At 51.8% G+C, this 19,015-nt stretch overlaps 2 protein-coding genes across 2 annotated transcripts in view; one reads left to right on the top strand and one right to left on the bottom strand.

The window, feature by feature from the left end:
- The window catches only part of SCUBE3 (signal peptide, CUB domain and EGF like domain containing 3), a 157,856-nt gene extending 148,359 nt beyond the window's left edge, over nt 1-9,497 (bottom strand). Inside the window, exon 1 of the mRNA XM_054980419.1 lies at nt 9,440-9,497. Within this exon, the coding sequence (XP_054836394.1) occupies nt 9,440-9,497 (58 nt within the window). The remainder of the gene's footprint in view (nt 1-9,439) is intronic.
- Nucleotides 9,498-13,224: 3,727 nt separating this feature from the next.
- LOC129330390 (integrase/recombinase xerD homolog) lies at nt 13,225-14,124 on the top strand. The gene has a single exon (XM_054980418.1). It carries the CDS (start codon nt 13,225-13,227, stop codon nt 14,122-14,124), a length of 900 nt encoding a protein of 299 aa, XP_054836393.1.
- The last annotated feature ends 4,891 nt before the right edge of the window (nt 14,125-19,015 follow it).

Raw genomic sequence — 19,015 nt, 5'->3', positions numbered from 1 at the left:
CAATCAGTATCTACGTAAAGGCAAACGGGTTCTAATCAGTCTCCAGGCTTTCAAGTACAATGCAACAATAACTAAGTGCTTTTTCTCTGGCTTCCATTACGGCCAGACTGAGCATTTTTTGCCATATGGCTGTGAAATGAGGAAGGGAGCTGATTAGTGTTTATTCCAGAGACTATTCCATCCTCATGCATCATGAAAAAACTGAATATGAAGACTGGTAAATCTGAACCAATGAATGCCAACTGCACATAAACTCAGAAATGAGGTGCCAGAAATAAAGCAAATAAATGAGAAAAACACAACAGATCTCTCCTAGACAGAAAGACCATGTAATTTCCAAACACCCTACCCACAGCAATCAGCGATACAACTCACAGAATGCCTGGCCAGATATATTTTGGCCTTTTGTATTGAGACATAATAGTGTTTTTGTTGCAATATTTCTACAGAGCAATGGAAGAAGCTGCATTCACCACAAAAGTTACATTTATGAGTTGCACAAGCAGCCAAAACCAGTGCAGGCACAACCCCTTGGCCTGTTTAAGCACTGAACTGCTGTTTGGGGGCTTTTTTTTGCAAAGAGGGAACTCTGGAGTTTGCATGAATGCATAGCAGTCTACAAGCAATTCGCATTTTGATATTGGAGGGAAAACATTTAAGAAATAAAAAAATAAAATAAAATTCAAAAATATCACACTATAGGAGGTATAAGTGGGTCTATTTTTTGCAAAAACTTTTAGAATATTTTTGAATACTGCATAATAATGTAATTCTTATAATAACAATCAAACATTTTTGTTCCACTTTTTAACAATGACAATCAAACATTTTTTGTTCCACTTTTTGTTCCACTTGTTAAATTGATATATACTAGTTTCTGTATGTGTGGGTTTTATCTTTATGAATCTTTGTAAAAATGTGTATTAATTACCACAGAGGAAAGTCCCTGGGGCCAAAAAGCGTATGGTCTTGTCTTAGTCATTTGACATGCTCATCAACTGTGTTTGGAAGTTGGAACATATTACAGCTTATCTAAAGCTTGCTCTGACTCAATGCAGCCTGACATTCAGGCCCCTTGTTTTTATTATTGTGTACACTGAATAAGAAATAATTATTTTGATTATATTTTATTTGATATAGTTTGAACCTTGTAGCATTTTCAGGATATTTCGGGTTGAGTTTGGATTTTTCCCTCCCCCTTCTTTTTTCTTTGTTAGGATTTGGAAAACATTTAAAACAGGAAATGATATATTTAAATTGATATTTGTGCTTCTCTCCTGAATTTGCAATTCATTTCCATAGTTACCAATTACAAAAGCCAAATTGGTACAGAAGAAAAGAACACCTGAGACTGACATATTTGCCTCAGTTCTTGTTCAGTCATGTGAGCAAGCTAAATTTTTAGATAGTTGAAGAGAGGCAAACAAGAAAAGTGACATATCAGCTCCCTCAAATTTCAGTTTGGTTTTGCCTGTTACACTTTTTCTGAGCCACGAAGTTAATTGCTGCCATGGAAGATGCTCAGTGCACTATAAAAGCACTTCATAGAATATTATCCACAAGGCATCAAACCTTTACCAAGATACCCAGTATCTAGGCTTTCTGTTTCAGTATGGTTTTGTCTCCATTTTACTGCATGATGTATGGCTGATGAAAGTATGTTTTTCACAAAATAAAAATAAAGATTATCTGGTTAAAAGCTCTTAATAATGCAACCAAAGTAGAATGAGAGAAAACAGAAATCAGTCTTTCTCGGGGGGTTTTTTTCTGGGAAAAGAGGTGGTGGAACTCTCAAGAGAGAAATGAGGAAGAAACATGGGATTCTTTGAAATAATATTATTTTCAAGCACTATTGCCGAGTATTTTCAAGAGGTGCTAGAACTCTGTTCCACTGCGTTCCCCCTGAAAAAAAGCCCTGGTCTTTCTCATAATGAAAAGGAACTGCAATATAAAATTTCAGGCCCAGTCACTTTAACAAAATTAATTTGGGGATGACACCTCAAGTACCTATAATTCAGAAAGAATAGTGAACTGAGTAATTACAGTCATGCTAGTTTGATTTAAGTGGAATGTCAGTTCCCTGAATAAACATTAATTGTGATCATGAACAGAATGTTATGTAACATGACAAAAATATCAGTTAAATCTGACTAGAAACCCAAAAGAATTAGCACTGTTTCATAGTACATCTAATAAGTAAGGATGTAAAAACAGCCATGATGGAGAAGACCAAGAGACTACACAGTCCAGCATCCTGTTTCCAGTGATAGCCAATCAGCTGCCTCTGGGAAATCTACAAGCAGGGTATATTTGTCCCCAGGAACTGCCAATCAAAGGCAATTCCACTTGTGAAGACAGGAGGTTAATTTACCTAGCACAGGCAATAGCCACCAGCAGAAACATCCTCCATGAATCTAATCATTTTCAAGGCTTTCATTACACTAGTGGCAAATTCCATACGCTGTGTAAAATAGTTCTTTGATTTGTCTGCTCTGAACCTATTGCTAACCTTACTGTATGACTCCTACTCCCATAATTATAAAAGAGGCAGAAAAACTCATTGCTATAATAACATTTAAAAGAGCAGTCCTAAGGGGCACTGTGACAGGGGCGTACAGATGCCCGTTTAACTTTGGCAGCATCCGTTTGCCCTCTAAGAACGCTCAGGAAGGAAATATGCCAGCAGGCGAAACTCAGACTGGCACAGGCAGCAGAGCAAGCTCTTCAGTCTCCATAGAAACTCTGGCAGCATCCACCAATCAAACAGCAGCTGACACTGACATCTCTGTGAGTGGCAGCTAAAAGTGGAGCCAATGCAGCATCTGTCTGTCAATATCCCTCCCCTCCTCCTCAGAGAGCCAGCAGATAGGGTGCCAAAACTGCAGCACCCCACAGAGGCACTTGGCTTAAGAGGCCCTTTCCCCAGCCCAGAGGGGACACATACCCCTCTTGGAATTCCAAGAAGCAGAAGGGTGCCCACCCCACGGCTGGCAAGGGCCAGACTGGCAGCAAAAGTTAAAACAGAAAGGTAAAGGGACCAAAAAGACCAGACCAGGCTCGACCCTGCAGCCCATGATGCTCAGTACCAGCCCCCAAGCTACAGTCAGGAAAGGAAGTTCCCAAGAGACATGTCAGCAGAGACTAGACACCCTGCTACAACTCTGACATCACCATCAACCACATCAGGCAGATAATATCACAAAGACTGGCATGGCTCAGTGGAAAGACACTGGGATAGCATGGCTGGGGCTCCTGCTTCAAACCCCACTTGAGAGAAGGGAGAGGCAGGCTAAAGCCCCAAGTCTGACCCCCCCCCCCCCCAAACCTGCAAATGGAAAAGCAGGAGCAGGATGGCCTAGCTGATGAGGCATCCAGAAATCCACCAGTTTGGCCAGTAGATGATTCCACAAGTCCCTCTCTGCTGCATCCATGGTCACGGCACCCTAGCATTGAACTAAGATCCCCCATGTGCAAACTCTGCATGATTTATCAGACACCAGCAGTGCTATGGGAAAGTGTGGAACCCCCTTAGAGCCACCCCCTCCCCAGAGTAGCCACAAACTGTCTTGACAACCCTCCAAAATTGCACCCCACTGTCTGCAGTGTGTCTGAAGAAGAAGAGGGGTGGGGAGCTAAGTGTGGGCTCAGCCTCCCATGTGCCAGTGGACCACTGCTCTCTTGTGCAGCAGAACAAAACAGAGGTCAAGTGGCGCCTGGAAAACCTTCAGGAGCCTCCCCATCATTACCAGTCCTGAGCCAGAGGCCATCCTCTGAGATATGTGAAGGGGCAGAGGGGTGTTGAGCTACTGTTAGCCACATACAAGCAAGCAGACTGGGAGAGAGTTGTGGAACAATGCAGACTTTATTGAACTGCCATATATGAAGGTGATGCCTGGATACAGGTTGCCCAGGTTGCCTTCCAAAGCGAATCTGTCGAGTACATTCCCTGGGAGCTTCTGCCTTTGTTAGACATAGGCCATGCTAGAGGGCTAGGGTCAGAACACACACACACCATGCCTCCAGCCTTGGTTGTGGAGGACAACATTTGGAGGCTGGGCCCATGTGAGGGGGATGGAGGAGGCGAATGTGGATAAGTGAGCAGAGGCAGTTGGCTCCCCAGCTCCCCCTTACTTGTCAGTGTGTCTTTGCCCCTTTTAACCAAGCCTCTGAAGAGAGGCTGTACAATGTAAGTCAATATAATCAACACCCAGGACATTCAATAAAAAAAGACAAGTTGAAGAAATTTGAAAACAAGCAGAAATCTGATACAGGGCTGAAACAATGCTGAAACAAAACCTAAGTAATATGACATGACATTAAATGATGCACAAACTAGACAATAGGAGCAAACTTACAGCAATAGACAGTACAGTAGTATAGCCTACAGTTCCTGTCCCTTTAATCAAACCATCTCTCTCAACCATTTCCTTACAGGTCCTGTTCAGATGAGTGAAGCTGCCATAGTGGAACACAGGGAGAGAAGTGGTCCTCTAAATATGAGGGACCAAGGTTATGAACATCTTAGTATATGATACCTGAATTGTATATGATACTTGAACTTAGTATCAAAATACTTGATATTTAGTTTATTGAACACCTTGAATTGAGCCCAGTAACTGAAGGGTAGCCAATGGAGTGACTACAGAATGGGAGTAATATGCACACTCCAACTAGCTCTTGATAATAATCAAGCTGTGGTGCTCTGCACCAACTGGAGTCTCTGAGCTGACTCTGAGGGGAGACCAATGTAAAGTATATTATAGTAGTCTAGTCTCGATGTTACCATGGCATGAATTCAGGTGGCCAGTGTCAAAATAGGGGGCCATCTTCTGGACTCGACTGACTCGGAAGAAGACATTTCTTGCAGCTGCATTAGTTTGCTTCTCTAGTAGCAATGCTGGATCCAGGATAACCCCTAGGCTTTTAAGTGAGTCTGCAAGGGTCAACTGAACAAAACAAAAGACCTTTCATCGAAGTGTGAAGAGCATAAAATAATTGCACAATAGCAACCCCCCCCCCCTCTTGGTGCAGCATATTGATGATGCATGCATCAGATGGAAGCAGCCAACAACCACAACCACATATCCCGATATCAACCCACCCCTGTCCATGCATAGAACACAACATGGGAGGGAAGACAACACCCTCGCGCATATGTCCCTAGTATACTAGAGAATTTGTTTTTTGAAATCTTCATAAGTACACTTTGAGATTGGAAGGAAAGATAATTGATTATTGGACTCCTGTTTGATTCTGTTGTTAAGTCTGAGATCTGGAATTATCCTGGAACTATGTCCCCATTTTCCAGAAGCACATAAAGGGAAGGAAATAGGGCCTCTATAGCCACACCACCCACAGCTCTCTTTTAAGGTTCATGGAGAATGCCTCAGGAGCACCAGGTTTTTGCCAGGCAGCCCCAGGGCAACAACAAATGAATACACAACTGCACACTCACAAAAGCTTTACCAGTCAAATATCCATTTGCTTACTAAGGACAAGCACCCATGTAGCAAACAGGAGCCACGGGTTTGGATCCCTCCAAAGGAATCCAAGTGCTGAAAGAACTTTCCAGAGAACTTGCAGAACCCCTGTCCATCGTCTTCAAGGCCTCCTGGAGGACTGGGGATGTGCCACAAGATTGGAGAAGAGCTAATGTTATCCCAATCTTTAAGAAAGGGAGGAAAGATGACCCGGGAAACTACAGGCCGGTCAGTCTGACTTCTGTTGCTGGGAAGATATTAGAACAGATTTTAAAGGGATCAATCTGTAAGCATCTGAAGGACCACTCAGTGATCTGGGGAAGTCAGCATGGTTTTGTTCCTAATAGATCTTGCCAAACCAACCTGGTTTCCTTCTTTGATCGAGTGACCAGCTTACTGGATCGGGGGAACTCTGTTGACGTGATTTATCTGGGTTTCAGTAAAGCTTTTGATAAGGTCCCCCATGACATTCTGATGGGCAAACTGGAAGACTGTGGAGTAGACTATAGGACAGTTCGGTGGATAGGGAACTGGTTGGAGGACCACACTCAAAGAGTGGTGGTCAACGGCGTTTCATTAGATTGGAGGGAGGTGTCCAGTGGGGTGCCACAGGGCTCGGTTTTGGGCCTGGTACTTTTCAATATTTTCATCAATGATCTGGATGAAGGAGTGGAAGGGCTGATCATTAAATTTGCTGACGATACCAAATTGGGAGGAGTAGCAAACACCCAAGAAGATAGAATTAAAATTCAACAAGACCTGAATACTCTGGAGAAGTGGGCAGCTGTGAATAGGATGCTATTCAACAAAGACAAGTGCACAGTATTACATCTGGGCCACAAAAATGGGAAGCACAAATACTGGATGGGGGATACACTTCTGGGCAGTAGTATATGTGAAAGGGATCTTGGGGTAAGAGTGGACTGTAAACTGAATATGAGCAGTCAGTGTGATGCGGTGGCAAAAAAGGCTCATTCAATCCTGGGTTGTATCAAAGGGGCCATAGCATTGAAATCGCAGGAGGTCATAGCCCCTCTCTATACTGCCTTGGTCAGGCCACACCTGGAGTATTGTGTGCAGTTCTGGAGGCCTCACTTCAAAAAGGATGTGGACAAAATCGAGAGGGTGCAGAGGAGAGCGACACGAATGATCAGGGGTCTGGAGACTGAGCCCTACGAGGAAAGGCTGAGGGCCTTGGGAATGTTTAGTTTGGAGAAGAGGAGGTTGAGGGGGGACATGATTGCTCTCTTTAAATATCTGAAAGGCTGTCATTTGGAGGAGGGCAAAGAGCTGTTCCAGTTGGCAGCAGAGGGTAGGACGTGAAGCAATGGGCTAAAACTACATGCACAAAGGTACCGACTGGATATTAGGAAAAACTTTTTCACCGTCAGAGTAGTTCAAAAGTGGAACCAGCTGCCTAGGGAGGTGGTGAGCTCCCTTCACTGGCAGTTTTCAAGAAGAGGCTGGATGAATACTTGTCAGAGATGCTTTAGGCTGAACCTGCACTGGGCAGGGGGTTGGACTAGATGGTCTGTATGGCCCCTTCCAACTCTATGATTCTATGAATACTGGCAGCAAGGCAAAGACCACTTTTTGCTCAGTAGCAAAAGAGAAAAAGGAGGCCAGACTACAAGCCACAACACAAACACTCACGAGTGACTCCCTAACCCAAATGGTCATTAAAACAACAAGACACAAAACATTGCACAGGGATTCCTCAGCAGCTGTGGTGTCAACACCAATCACGTACACCAGGGCAGGGAAGACTGTAAAGAAAAGTGGCTGCACCACACACCAATCGTTTGGGCTAGCAATTGCCCATTCCTCTGTTACACTTAAGGAGTTCATTACTATCACCTATTCTCACTCACCCCAGCAACACTTGTGTCCCATCTGTCTTGTCCCTTTCCCACGCTCATGCAGGCTGCATGGCTTACTGGATGCCAGCAGTGATCTGGGGGGTCTGTGCCACCTGAGGAGTTTCCCACTTCTCACAAGAGCATACCTGTTCAAGTCTTGCACAACCCCCTCAGCTCTCTACCAGTGCAATCTCGTGCTGAGGTCACCTGAGGTGAGTCAGGAGCAAGATGTGGGAGCAGATTCCAAATCTAAACCCTAATCAAACAGAGATATGGCTGTGAGAAAATACACACATTTATTGAACAGCTTCAGGCATCTGGGCAGCAAGGAGACAAAGACAGTGGTCATCATTTTTGTTCTGACAAGGCTCCTGTGCCTCTACAAGCTGCATTTCCACAGAATCGGGGCAGAGCTGTCCATATAACGGCATTCCCATGAGAAGGACAACTGTGCTGGATGAACGTCTGTTAAACAGCCTGCAAAGGTGCAGTGTCCAGCAAGAAAGCTGGCAGCCCACAACACCGGCCACTGCAGCTGTTGGCTGTTTCACAGGCTCAGCAGAAGGAATGGGAATCCAGTGGTTTCTACCCGTTGGAGAACTTGACTGCAAGGAGGACAAACAGATGCAAAAGCAGTTATTAAAAATGTACTGCAGAAGCAACAAACAGAAAATGAGCTTAAATTCTGAACATGCACACTAGTTATTCCCCACAAGGTGGGAACATGCTACGTGAGGGACACAGTGTAGCAGTTGAGCCAGAGTTTACCTATGCCTTGTAGGGAACTTCTCTGCAACTCTTTCTGTGCTGTCTCCTGGGACTGCTCCATTGGGCCCTGATTCTGCAGGGCAACCGGCATAATCAGTGGTGCCTAGAAGAAGCCATGGGGTAGCAGTTAGTCAGCCAGGACTGAAGTTGAGCCTCTTGTGTCCCACATTTGCAGGGGGTGTTACAACAGTGTCATAGTATGCTGAAATCAAAATGAAATGCTGCCAACCTATCTGTGAGCCCTGCCCCCCTCCACTGTATATACTACTGTTAAGAGGAGAAGAGTTGCTGAGGCAGTACACCAAGTAGGTACGGGGCAGGGGACAGGATCAATAGCTGCAGCTGTCACAGCCTGAGGCAAGGACTCCCCTTCCGTGCTTACCTGTGTTGAGTGCATTGTCCTTGTACCCCCACCTAAAGAAGTGGAAGTTCTTGCTGGCATCTTGAAAGAAGCACATATCTGCGCAGAGCAGTGATGACAGTGTGCTGACACAGTGTTTGTTCACTTCCTCGGGTGTTTCAGAACACTTCTCCCTTTTTATGCAAAATAATTATTCATGCAGGCCAGATTCATATTGCACAAAATATCATAAACATTATATTGGGATGGATATTGGTTATTTCACCATGTAAAGAAGTAGGGCCATTTGGTAAATCTTAATTCTACATATTAGCAACCTTTATCAAACACTGTTTCAATCTTTCATTCAAGGATACAGGTTCCAAAGTGATAATAATGTAAAATAAGTGAACCATATCCTACAGTTATAGTAGTGTGACACTTGTGCCACAGGAATGATATGCAAATTATATATCTGGTACATGCACAAATAGAAAATATTTTATATCATATGAAATAACGTGGCCCTCAGCACACAAGATTACTTCTCTATGTCAAATTTGAAACATGAGAAGTATTTTTTTTCCATCTAAGATCCTAGGTTTTGAATTTTGGTGGTGGGAGAATTATCCTCCTACAAAACTCTACAAAGATATAAACAAAAAGGGTACCACTTGCTTGTGGTACAGTTCTGTCCCAACAGCACATGGGGAAAGGTGAAATTTATATAAGTAGTGTTTTATACATTCTAAAACTGATGATGCAATCAAAGAAATATTGAATATATACCAAACATATGATACACTCATATACCTATTAAATTCTATTAACAATGCATCAGAAAGGTTATATGTAATAGAGATTAATTTTTTAGTGATTATAAGATTAACTATTGCTAAACATTGCAAATCTGGAGGGGGGGGGCAAAAGTGCCCTGAAAGCCGACTAGGAGTTACAGTGACGTATCCTGGATGCGGAGGCGTCCGACTTACCGGGCGCCTGTTTGCCGCCGGCGGGTGGAGGGAGCAGGGGGAGCAGCGTTCGCCGCATCGGTCCCATCCGGGGAATCCCCGGGTGGGACCGACGGCGAATAGAATTCAAACTTGGGAGCCGGCCAATCAGGGGCTCCCTGGCCGGCTCCGTGCAGGGGCGGGGCTAGGCTGCGGACCTCAGGTCTGCAGTCTTCCCTCAGGTCCAGCAGCTGGGTATATAGCCAGCTGCCGGCCCCGCCCCTCGGCAGTTCGTCTCGTCGCGTTTGCCGGAGCACGAAGAAGGAAGAGCATCGAGGACGCGGCGGACGAAGAGGGCGGCGAGCAGAGCAACGGCGAAGACTGGGCGAAGGGGAGCGTGGCTGGACGCGAGCGGGGTGTGAGTTGGCCCCTCTTCTCACTCCAGCCGGGAACGACACTACCCCTGTCGCTCGGCAGAAGCAGGGAGTCCGAGGCGGCGGCAGAGGCTCCGTGGGAGACGGGCACGAGGGACTGGGGTTTAGCTGAGCCCCGGTCCCCGAGCTCCAACGAGGCAACCAGCGGCAGAGGAGCCCGCGGGGGGGGGGGTTCCCCAATATCTCTTCCTGCCCCTTAGGTCCTTGTGTGCCGAGCGGCCGTGCTGGGCAGGCATGGCCCCTCGCAAGAAGCAGGCGGCGGGGAATTTGGGCTCTCGGCGGGCGGGCAAGGGGGCTGGGGGGGAGCGGAGGCCCCCCTCCAGGCCAGCTGCGGCCGCCCCTAAAGCAAGCAAGGCGGGCGAGCCTGGTGGGGCCAGGAAGGCCCGGGGCAAGGCAGGGGACAGTGGGCAATCTATTCCTCACGCCTCTACCGGGACACGGAGGGATACTGAGCCGGGTCCCAGCAGCAGCCTGCGCCGAGGGGGGGCCACAACAGTGGGCCACTTGACGGGGCCACCTCCAGCAAAGGCCAGCAGGCCTCGGGGGAGAAGGGGAGCAGGCTCAGCCCAGGGGGGGGCAGCAGAGATGGATCCTAGCCCTGCAGCCCTCCTGAGCATTAGTAGGGCACTGGAGGCCCTCACAGCCAGAGTGGAGCATCTGGGGAACTCCGGACACGGGGCAGCCGCCCCTGCCACTGAGCCTGTCGAGGTCCCCCAACGAAAGAAGGGCAACAAGACAAAGAGGGGGCCGGCGTGCCCTGGCCGGCGGGACTCCGGCTCCCAGTCCCCCAGCCTGGAGCGGGATACCAGTGGGCAGCGGGAAAGATCAGCCAAGAAAAGGAGGACCGGACGCAGGAGGAGGAGCCAGCGGCGGCAGGAGGACTCAGACAGCGAAGGAACCACAGGTGAGTCCTCTTCCTCCGATGAGGAGGAGCTGGAAGGGGACTATTGGGAGGTGGCCTCACAGGTCCCAGGGCTTCCCAGGTGGGCTCAGCGCCGCCGGGCCAGGCACCAAGGCGGGGAGGGGGACCCCCGGGAGGTATGGGGCCCTGGGGACAGCGCCCCACACCCGGTGCCCGTTTTAGACGAGGAGGACCCCCCGGGCATTCACTTGTCCCGCAAGGTCCGCGAGCGCATTTTGGACGGCTACTACGTGGACGTCCTCTCCTTGCTCAGGCCGGAGGCCGAGGATGGGAGGTCTGCTCCCCCCTCAAAAAAGGAGAAGAAAGGGGCAGGGAAGGTACTGGCCGAACGCACGTTCACAAACTGGATGGAGGGGTTCACCGTGTATCTAGGGGTAGTCCAGGCTGCTTATCCAGACAGGGGTTGGCACCTTACCAACCACATGGCGAACATCCTGCGGGCCCGTGCCCTGGCCGGGGACACGGCAGCCTTGGATTACGACGAGGCCTTTCGTAAACGGGCCTCGCATAACCCCAGGGTGCGCTGGGATCTCATCAACCAGAAGTTGTGGCTCTGGTTGGTGGGACCCCACATGAAAGGCAGGGTTGAGTCCGCCCGCTCGGGCCGCTGGCCCACCCGCAGGGATCGGGGAAGGGGCCTGTGTTGGGAATACAACCAGGGTAAGTGCCAGCGACCTAGGTGCCGCTTTGAGCACTACTGCGATGCCTGCGGGGGTCCTCACTCTCGCCCGGCCTGCCCCCGTGGTTCCACCACTTCTCAGCCCTTTCGCGGCGGCCGGCCCTCCAACAACAGCAACCGCAAGGAAGGAGGGCCGGGCGCCACAGCTTCCCAGTCCACAGGCAATGGAAACTAGTTCCTTTTGCGGGCTGGCTGGCCTGGCCCGTACCCCTGTCAGGCTCCGCCCCCTCATCCCGCTCCTGGCCAGATACCCAGATAAGCGAGCTGCCTTCTTTCTGCGTCAGGGTTTCTCGCTCGGTTTCCGCATCCCCTTCACTGGTCCCCGGGTGGCTACAACATCCGGCAACCTTAAATCAGCCAGGGAGCTACCAGACGTGGTGGCTGAAAAAATTGGCAAGGAGGTGGCCGCGGGGCGGGTGGCGGGTCCTTTCACCACCCCTCCCTTGCCCAACCTTAGGGTGTCCCCGTTGGGGGTGGTGCCCAAGAAAACCGCGGGCGAGTATCGCCTCATACATCACCTTTCATACCCCAGGGGCTCCTCGGTTAATGAGGCCATCCCCCCCGAGCTGTGTTCAGTTAGGTATGCGTCGTTCGACCAGGCGGTTAGGCTAGTTCGGGCCTGTGGGACGGGGGCCCTTATGGCCAAGTGCGACATCCAGTCAGCCTTCCGGCTTCTGCCTGTCCACCCCGAGGACCAGTGCTTGCTGGGGTTCAAGTTCCGGGACCGATGGTACGTTGACAAGGCCATGCCCATGGGGTGCTCGGTGGCCTGTGCGGCCTTCGAGACCTTTAGCACATTCCTGGAATGGGCGGCCAAGGACCGCATCGGGGCCCCCTTTATTACTCATTATTTGGATGACTTTATCCTCATGGCACCCCCTAATAGCTCTGCGTGCGCAGATCGCCTACACATCTTCCAGACCCTGGCTGCAGAACTGGGTGTGCCCTTGGCGCGCGAGAAAACCGAAGGCCCGTCGTCTCGCATCACCTATCTGGGCATCGAGCTGGATTCGGTGGCCGGGCTGTCTCGGCTGCCAGTGGATAAGCTGGGGCGCCTCCGGAAACTCCTGGCGGGGACCCTTAAGCGCCAAAAATGCACGCTCAGAGAGTTGCAGTCTTTAATCGGCCACCTCAATTTCGCCTGCAGGGTGGTCTCCCCAGGGCGGGCTTTCTGCGCACGGCTCTCCATGGCTTGCCAGGGGGTGAGCTCTCCCCACCACCACATCCGCCTTACCAAAGGCATCAAGGCGGATCTGGAAGTCTGGCTCAGATTTCTGTCCAGTTTCAATGGGGTTTCCTTGTGGCAGAACCCCCTTGACATCGGTTCCGAGTTCCAGGTTCACTCGGACGCAGCCGGGAGCCTGGGGTTCGGGGTTTTCTTTCGAGGACGGTGGTGTGCCAAGCGGTGGCCGGCTTCGTGGGAAAGCACCGGGGTCCTACGGGATCTCACATTTCTGGAGTTCTTTCCCATCCTAGTGGCCGTATCAATCTGGGGGGACCTCTTGAGGGACAAGCGGGTTGTATTCTGGTGCGACAACCAAGCCACGGTCAGGGTCATCAACAAGCAGTCCTCCCGCTCTGAGCGGGTGATGCGCTTGGTTCGCCGTTTCGTTCTAATCTGTCTTGCCACTAACATAAGTTTCTCAGCTCGTCACGTAGCAGGTGTGGATAACGCCCTCGCAGACGCATTGTCTCGATTCCAGATGGAGAGGTTCTTCCAGCTGGCACCGGAGGCTCAGCGATCCCCCGACCCGTTCCCAGAGGAGCTGTGGCTGGCTGGCGTGACATCGTGATGCAGGGAGTACTTGGTTCGGTGGCGCCCTCCACGCTCAAGGCCTACTCAGCAGCTATGGAGCGCTTTGCAAGCTTCACCTGGGGGGTGGAAAAGGCAGGCCTCCTGCCCCCTTCCGAGGATCAGGTGCTCCAGTACCTGGCCCACCTGCGGGTTCTGGGGCGGGCCCCCCGCACCATGCGGAGAGACTTAGCCGCAGTCTCTTTCTTCTGCAAGGCGCTGGGTTTTCACTACCCATGCCGTGGCTTCATTCCCCGCCGGGCCGTGGATGGGTGGGCCAGGCTGTCCCCCCCCTCTCCTGACGGGAGACGCCCCATCTCACTCCCCATTTTGCGCCGCATCCTGGATGCCCTCCCCGGCCGCTGCTGGTCCTCCTTCGAGGCCCAGCTGTTCCACACAGCCTTCACCATCGCATTCTTCGGGGCCCTGAGGGTGGGCGAGCTGGTGGCTGGATCCCGGGATGATCCTAGCGACAGGGCCATTCGCCTCTCGGATGTCTCCTGGTCCCCCCGTTGCGTGTCCTTTAACATCAGGCGTTCGAAGACGGATCAGCGGGGGAGAGGGGTCACCTTAGTCCTACGGGCCGCCCGGCCGGGGGCGGTTTGCCCTGTGCGAGCTGTGGGGGATTACATTGACATTCGTCCGTCTCTGCAGGGCCCCTTTCTCATTCACAGGGATCTCTCTCCGCTCACCCGCTACCAGTTCACCGCCCTGCTGCGGTCCTGCCTTGAGGCCGCCGGTCTTCCCCCCCTGCAGTTCAGCACGCATTCCTTCCGCATCGGGGCCGCCACCGTGGCCGCCAGCATTGGGATGCAGGACAGGGACATCATGGCCCTCGGGCGCTGGCGTTCCAGGGCCTTCCGGGCCTACATCCGCCCAGGCGGGGCGGTCGGTCATTAACGTTGTGGTTTTGTTGATGTTTGTTATTGCAGGGACGAGGAAGGTGGTGTGGATCTGTGGACACAGCATAGTCCATTGGGCCGGGAAGTATGCGGCGTCATCTGGTTGGGGCAGCCACCTGGGCCTGGATGATCACCTGCGAATCCGCTGGATGGGCGTGCGCGGGATGCTCTGGGAGGCTCTTCGGCCGATGCTTATTCGGCAGGCCCGCCGGCTGGGGCCTCCGGACGCAGTAGTCATCCAGCTCGGTGAGAACGATCTGGGCAAGCGCGAGGGGCCGGACTTGCAACGTGCCATGCAGTCAGATTTGGAACATCTTCGGGGCCTTTTCCCCCGGACGGCCCTCTTCTGGTCGGACTTGCTGCAGAGACGGGTGTGGCGTGGGGCCCGGTGCCCTAAGAAGGTCGACGGAATCAGACAGAGAGTGGCCCGCGCCATGGGACGATACATCGCGGAGGCCGGCGGCCGCCTCATTACGCATTGGGACATTTCCTTCCGCATTGACCCCCTCTTCGCCCCTGACGGTGTTCACCTGTCCAGCTGGGGGCAGGACATTTGGTTGCAGGACTTGCGGGATGGCCTTTTGGGCTGGTGCCAGCAATAGGAGTGTTGGCGGGAGCCACTTGTGGCTCTTGTGGCGGTGGGCATTGGATCAGATCACTTTTGGGGGAAGCTGGGGGCCACCGTGCCCTAGGCTTCCCGTTAGGGGATTCCCTTAAGGAGTCTTGGGAGTTGAGGCTTGGGGGTGCATGCCCAGCTCGGGGGCTGCCACGGCATCCTCACTCCCAGGTGGCAGGGGATTCACTCAGGGGTGTACACCCAGGTGATCTCCCCCCAAATGCCACTCCTCGGTGCTCCCTCCCCCCAGCCGGGGTCTGGGGGGGGGTTGAGGTCCATCGGCTGGCAGGCGGGTCAGCCGATGTCTTCTGGGATCTGATCCACATGCTGCGCCAATACTCCTCTGTTGCTGCTGTCAATAAAGTTGTGGCCATGTTTTCCCCAAGCACTGGTGTGGTCTGTGTCTGTTTGAACCCCCCTTCTCCCTCCCACCCTCAACGCTAGGCGGCAAGCGGAGACGTCCGACTTACCGGGCGCCTGTTTGCCGCCGGCGGGTGGAGGGAGCAGGGGGAGCAGCGTTCGCCGCATCGGTCCCATCCGGGGAATCCCCAGGTGGGACCGACGGTGAATAGAATTCAAACTTGGGAGCCGGCCAATCAGGGGCTCCCTGGCCGGCTCCGTGCAGGGGCGGGGCTAGGCTGCGGACCTCAGATCTGCAGTCTTCCCTCAGGTCCAGCAGCTGGGTATATAGCCAGCTGCCGGCCCCGCCCCTCGGCAGTTCGTCTCGTCGCGTTTCCCACCCACCTCTCCCTCGCTTTCCGTTGTTTGGATCTATGTCACAACTTTCGGGCGGTGGGCATTGGATCAGATCACTTTTGGGGGAAGCTGGGGGCCGCCGTGCCCCAGGCTTCCCGTTAGGGGATTCCCTTAAGGAGTCTTGGGAGTGAGGCTTGGGGGTGCATGCCCAGCTCGGGGGCTGCCACGGCATCCTCACTCCCAGGTGGCAGGGGATTCACTCAGGGGTGTACACCCAGGTGATCTCCCCCCAAATGCCACTCCTCGGTGCTCCCTCCACCCAGCCGGGGTCTGGGGGGGGGTGAGGTCCATCGGCTGGCAGGCGGGTCAGCCGATGTCTTCTGGGATCTGATCCACATGCTGCGCCAATACTCCTCTGTTGCTGCTGTCAATAAAGTTGTGGCCATGTTTTCCCCAAGCACTGGTGTGGTCTGTGTCTGTTTGAACCCCCCTTCTCCCTCCCACCCTCAACGCTAGGCGGCAATTATGCTGTCCTAACCCCCCCCCCGCCTCAATGGTGCAACAGCCCAGCGCCGCTTCGCCCAGGCCTTCCGTTGGCACCCAGTCACAGCAGCTGGGCGCGGACATAACTGGAGCGTACATCCTGGCACCAGTAGTACTCTTTCTGTTTATATCCTTGCAGTATTTTATGGAACGATAATTTTCCCACCACCAAAATTCAAAACCTAGCATCTTAGATGGGAAAAATTTACTTCTAATATTTCAGTTTTGACATACAGAAGGAATCTTGTGCACTGAGGGCCATGCTATTTTATATGATATAAAATATTTTCTATTTGTGCACGTACCAGATATGTAATTTGCTTATCATTCCTATGGCACAATAAGTGCCACACTACTATAATTGCAGGATATGGTTCACTATACCACTTTAATACCTATTAAATTCTGTTAACAATGCATTATCAAAAAGGTTATATGTATTAGTGATTAATCTTTTAACGATTGTAAGATTAACTGTTGCTAAACATTGCAAATCTGGGGGCTGGGGCGGAGACAAAAGTGCTCTGGAAGCTGACTAGGAGTTACAATGCTGTATCCTGGACTTATGCTGTTGTAAACCCCCTCCCTCCAATGGTGCAACAGCCCAGCGCCGCTTCGCCCAGGCCTCCCGTTGGCACCCAGTCACAGCAGCTGGCCGTGGACATAACTGGAGCGCAACTCCTTGCACCAGTGGGTTGGGGGGGGCACGAGTTGGTCCACTTCCTAGGCCATTCCAGGCACAGGAACACCCCCTGCAGTGGCAGAAAGTTATGACATGAAGAATGATGGCGTAGCTCATAGGCACCCATCGTAGGGGGAAAGTGCCCCCCCCAAGCCTGGCCCTGTCCAAGTGGTCCAGTGGAGAATATGATGACAATTAACGCAATGACCAACCTGCTTGTGCCTGGAGGCCACACCCCCTCTCCAGGAACCAATCAGTCCCCTGTCCACCCTACATAACCTCCAGCTGGGACGCCCGTGAGTGTAGGTATTAGGGATGCAGCCAGAGGCTCCGCCCAAGAGCCCTCTGCCATGGGAACTTAGAGTGTGAGGCAGGAGAGAGTACACACGGTGGCGGTGCAAGACTGTGCAGGGAGAACTTTGTGAAAACCGGGGTGTACCTAGCACTCTCATCCAGAGGAGAGCTAAGTCCAGAATGTCAACCACCACCCAAGCAACAATCACCACCCAAGCTGCCTTACATCTCCCATCTTCTGAGTCTCGGCTCGAGGAGGGGCAAGAGCACACCAACAGGTAAGAAAGGGCCGAGAAGCTGGTTGCCCAGCTTGCTCGTTCACAATGGCCTACCCTCTGCCCTCACTGGTGCCCCTCCCCAATGCTGGCGTCTGTTGGTTGAGGCTCGCCAGCAGTGGGGGCAGCCCATGCCTATTAAAGAGGTAGTCACCAAGGGAGCTGCACTCGACCCAGCTGTTTCAGGGGGATGGCTCCTAGCAACCCATGCCAGGGCTCCATTCAGACTCCCTCAGCCAGGCCTCCATCTTGGGCAGAGGAGATGGTGTGGCCGCAGGTTGGGGTGGCTGAGTACTCACTCTTGTAACTCCCCTACAATGGTGGGCGCACAACCCTTTGACTCTCTCCCTGACAGGATTAGAGCTCTAAGCAGCAATGGGAGCAGAATATGCAGATGCAGTCAAGGAGCACTTTCTTAACAGAGGAACATCCATTATCCGGTTGCCAGCAACACCCATGACAATGGAGCTGCCGCTGCTGCCTCTGGCCATGGACAACCTCCCAGGACATGGCAGACCAGGCAGTGGCTTGCACGAGGCCAGGCACCTCTCCACACATGTATCTGTTTCCCTTTCATGCAAGTCACGAACCATCAGGGAAGCCAAGGACCATGGTTGTTCCAGCCCCCAGTGATCCTTCTCAGCTGCTGTCCAAGCCCAACTCAAAGAACTGTTCCCCAGGCAGCCCATGACTTAATGTCACTCCTGAGGATGAGGAATGGTTTTCGTGGCTCTGACTGCAGTGCAAACAGGCGTAGCTCCCATTCTGAGCAAGGGAAGTTGGTAACATACGGACAGACATCCTCTTCACTTTTGGCAGTTCAAGAACGTCTGTGTTGAACAACTATTCCCTCCCTGCCTTTTTGCTCACCTGGGTATGACAGTAGCTTCCCCCCCCCACCCCCGGAGCAGTCCCATAGCACACCCCTGGGGATAGTCACTGGCCCTGGGCTGCCAGGGACAGGGGGTGGCAGGGGATAAACTGCCCAGACAGCCTCAGTGGGGAGCATGGGGGCCCACTCCCATGGCACCGGGGCTCCCCTGGACGACTTCCTCCCAGCCAGGCACCTCTATGTGGATGCTGTGACTGTAGGGGCATGTGGTCCCTGGCTGCCTGGTCTCTGGCAGGGGGTAGGGGTGTTGATGGGCAATAGGGATCTCGTAGTCCATGCATTGCCTGCACCTTTGCTTGCCACTCGCAGGCCAGACGTGGAGGCAGCATGGTCATTGGGGGATGCTGGCGGAGTTGTCAGGGGAATGGTGGGGGTGCAATTCCTGCTGTGGCCTCACCATGCCTTGTCAGTCTCAGTCACCACCATAGCTCTTCTGCGAAGGTCCTTAGGGAGCGGGCAAGTGGTGCCACCAGTGCACGGGCTCCAGCAGCACGGCGGGCTTCAGGATTATGCTGAAAAGGTATTGGCTTCAAAAGTCTGGGAGATAGTCAATTTAACAGTTTGCTAAGGAAAGTTACTAAGATCCCATCATAAAATGACATATAGTAATAATTATATGCTCCATTAAAGTATTTTATATGTTAAATTTAATGTTTAAAAGCATTTATAGTAGATACTAAATATGTCAGCCAAAGAGCATGTCTTATTTTCTATTTCTCTTTATTTAAAAATAAAGTTTTTCAAACTGATCTTGTTTGCAGTTCAGCACATCTAAGTGCTTAGGCATGCCTAACGCTACACACAGTGAAGTAACTTGTGTGCATCATAAAAATATGAAAAAGAATAAAAACTGTCTTAGACAAAGAAAACAACTCCCAGGAGTAGGACTGC

The sequence above is a fragment of the Eublepharis macularius genome, chromosome 5 (genome assembly GCF_028583425.1).
Source record: "Eublepharis macularius isolate TG4126 chromosome 5, MPM_Emac_v1.0, whole genome shotgun sequence".
NCBI lineage: Eukaryota > Metazoa > Chordata > Lepidosauria > Squamata > Eublepharidae > Eublepharis > Eublepharis macularius.
Note: the sequence above shows the minus strand (reverse complement) of the source record. Positions and strands in the feature narration are given on the sequence as shown.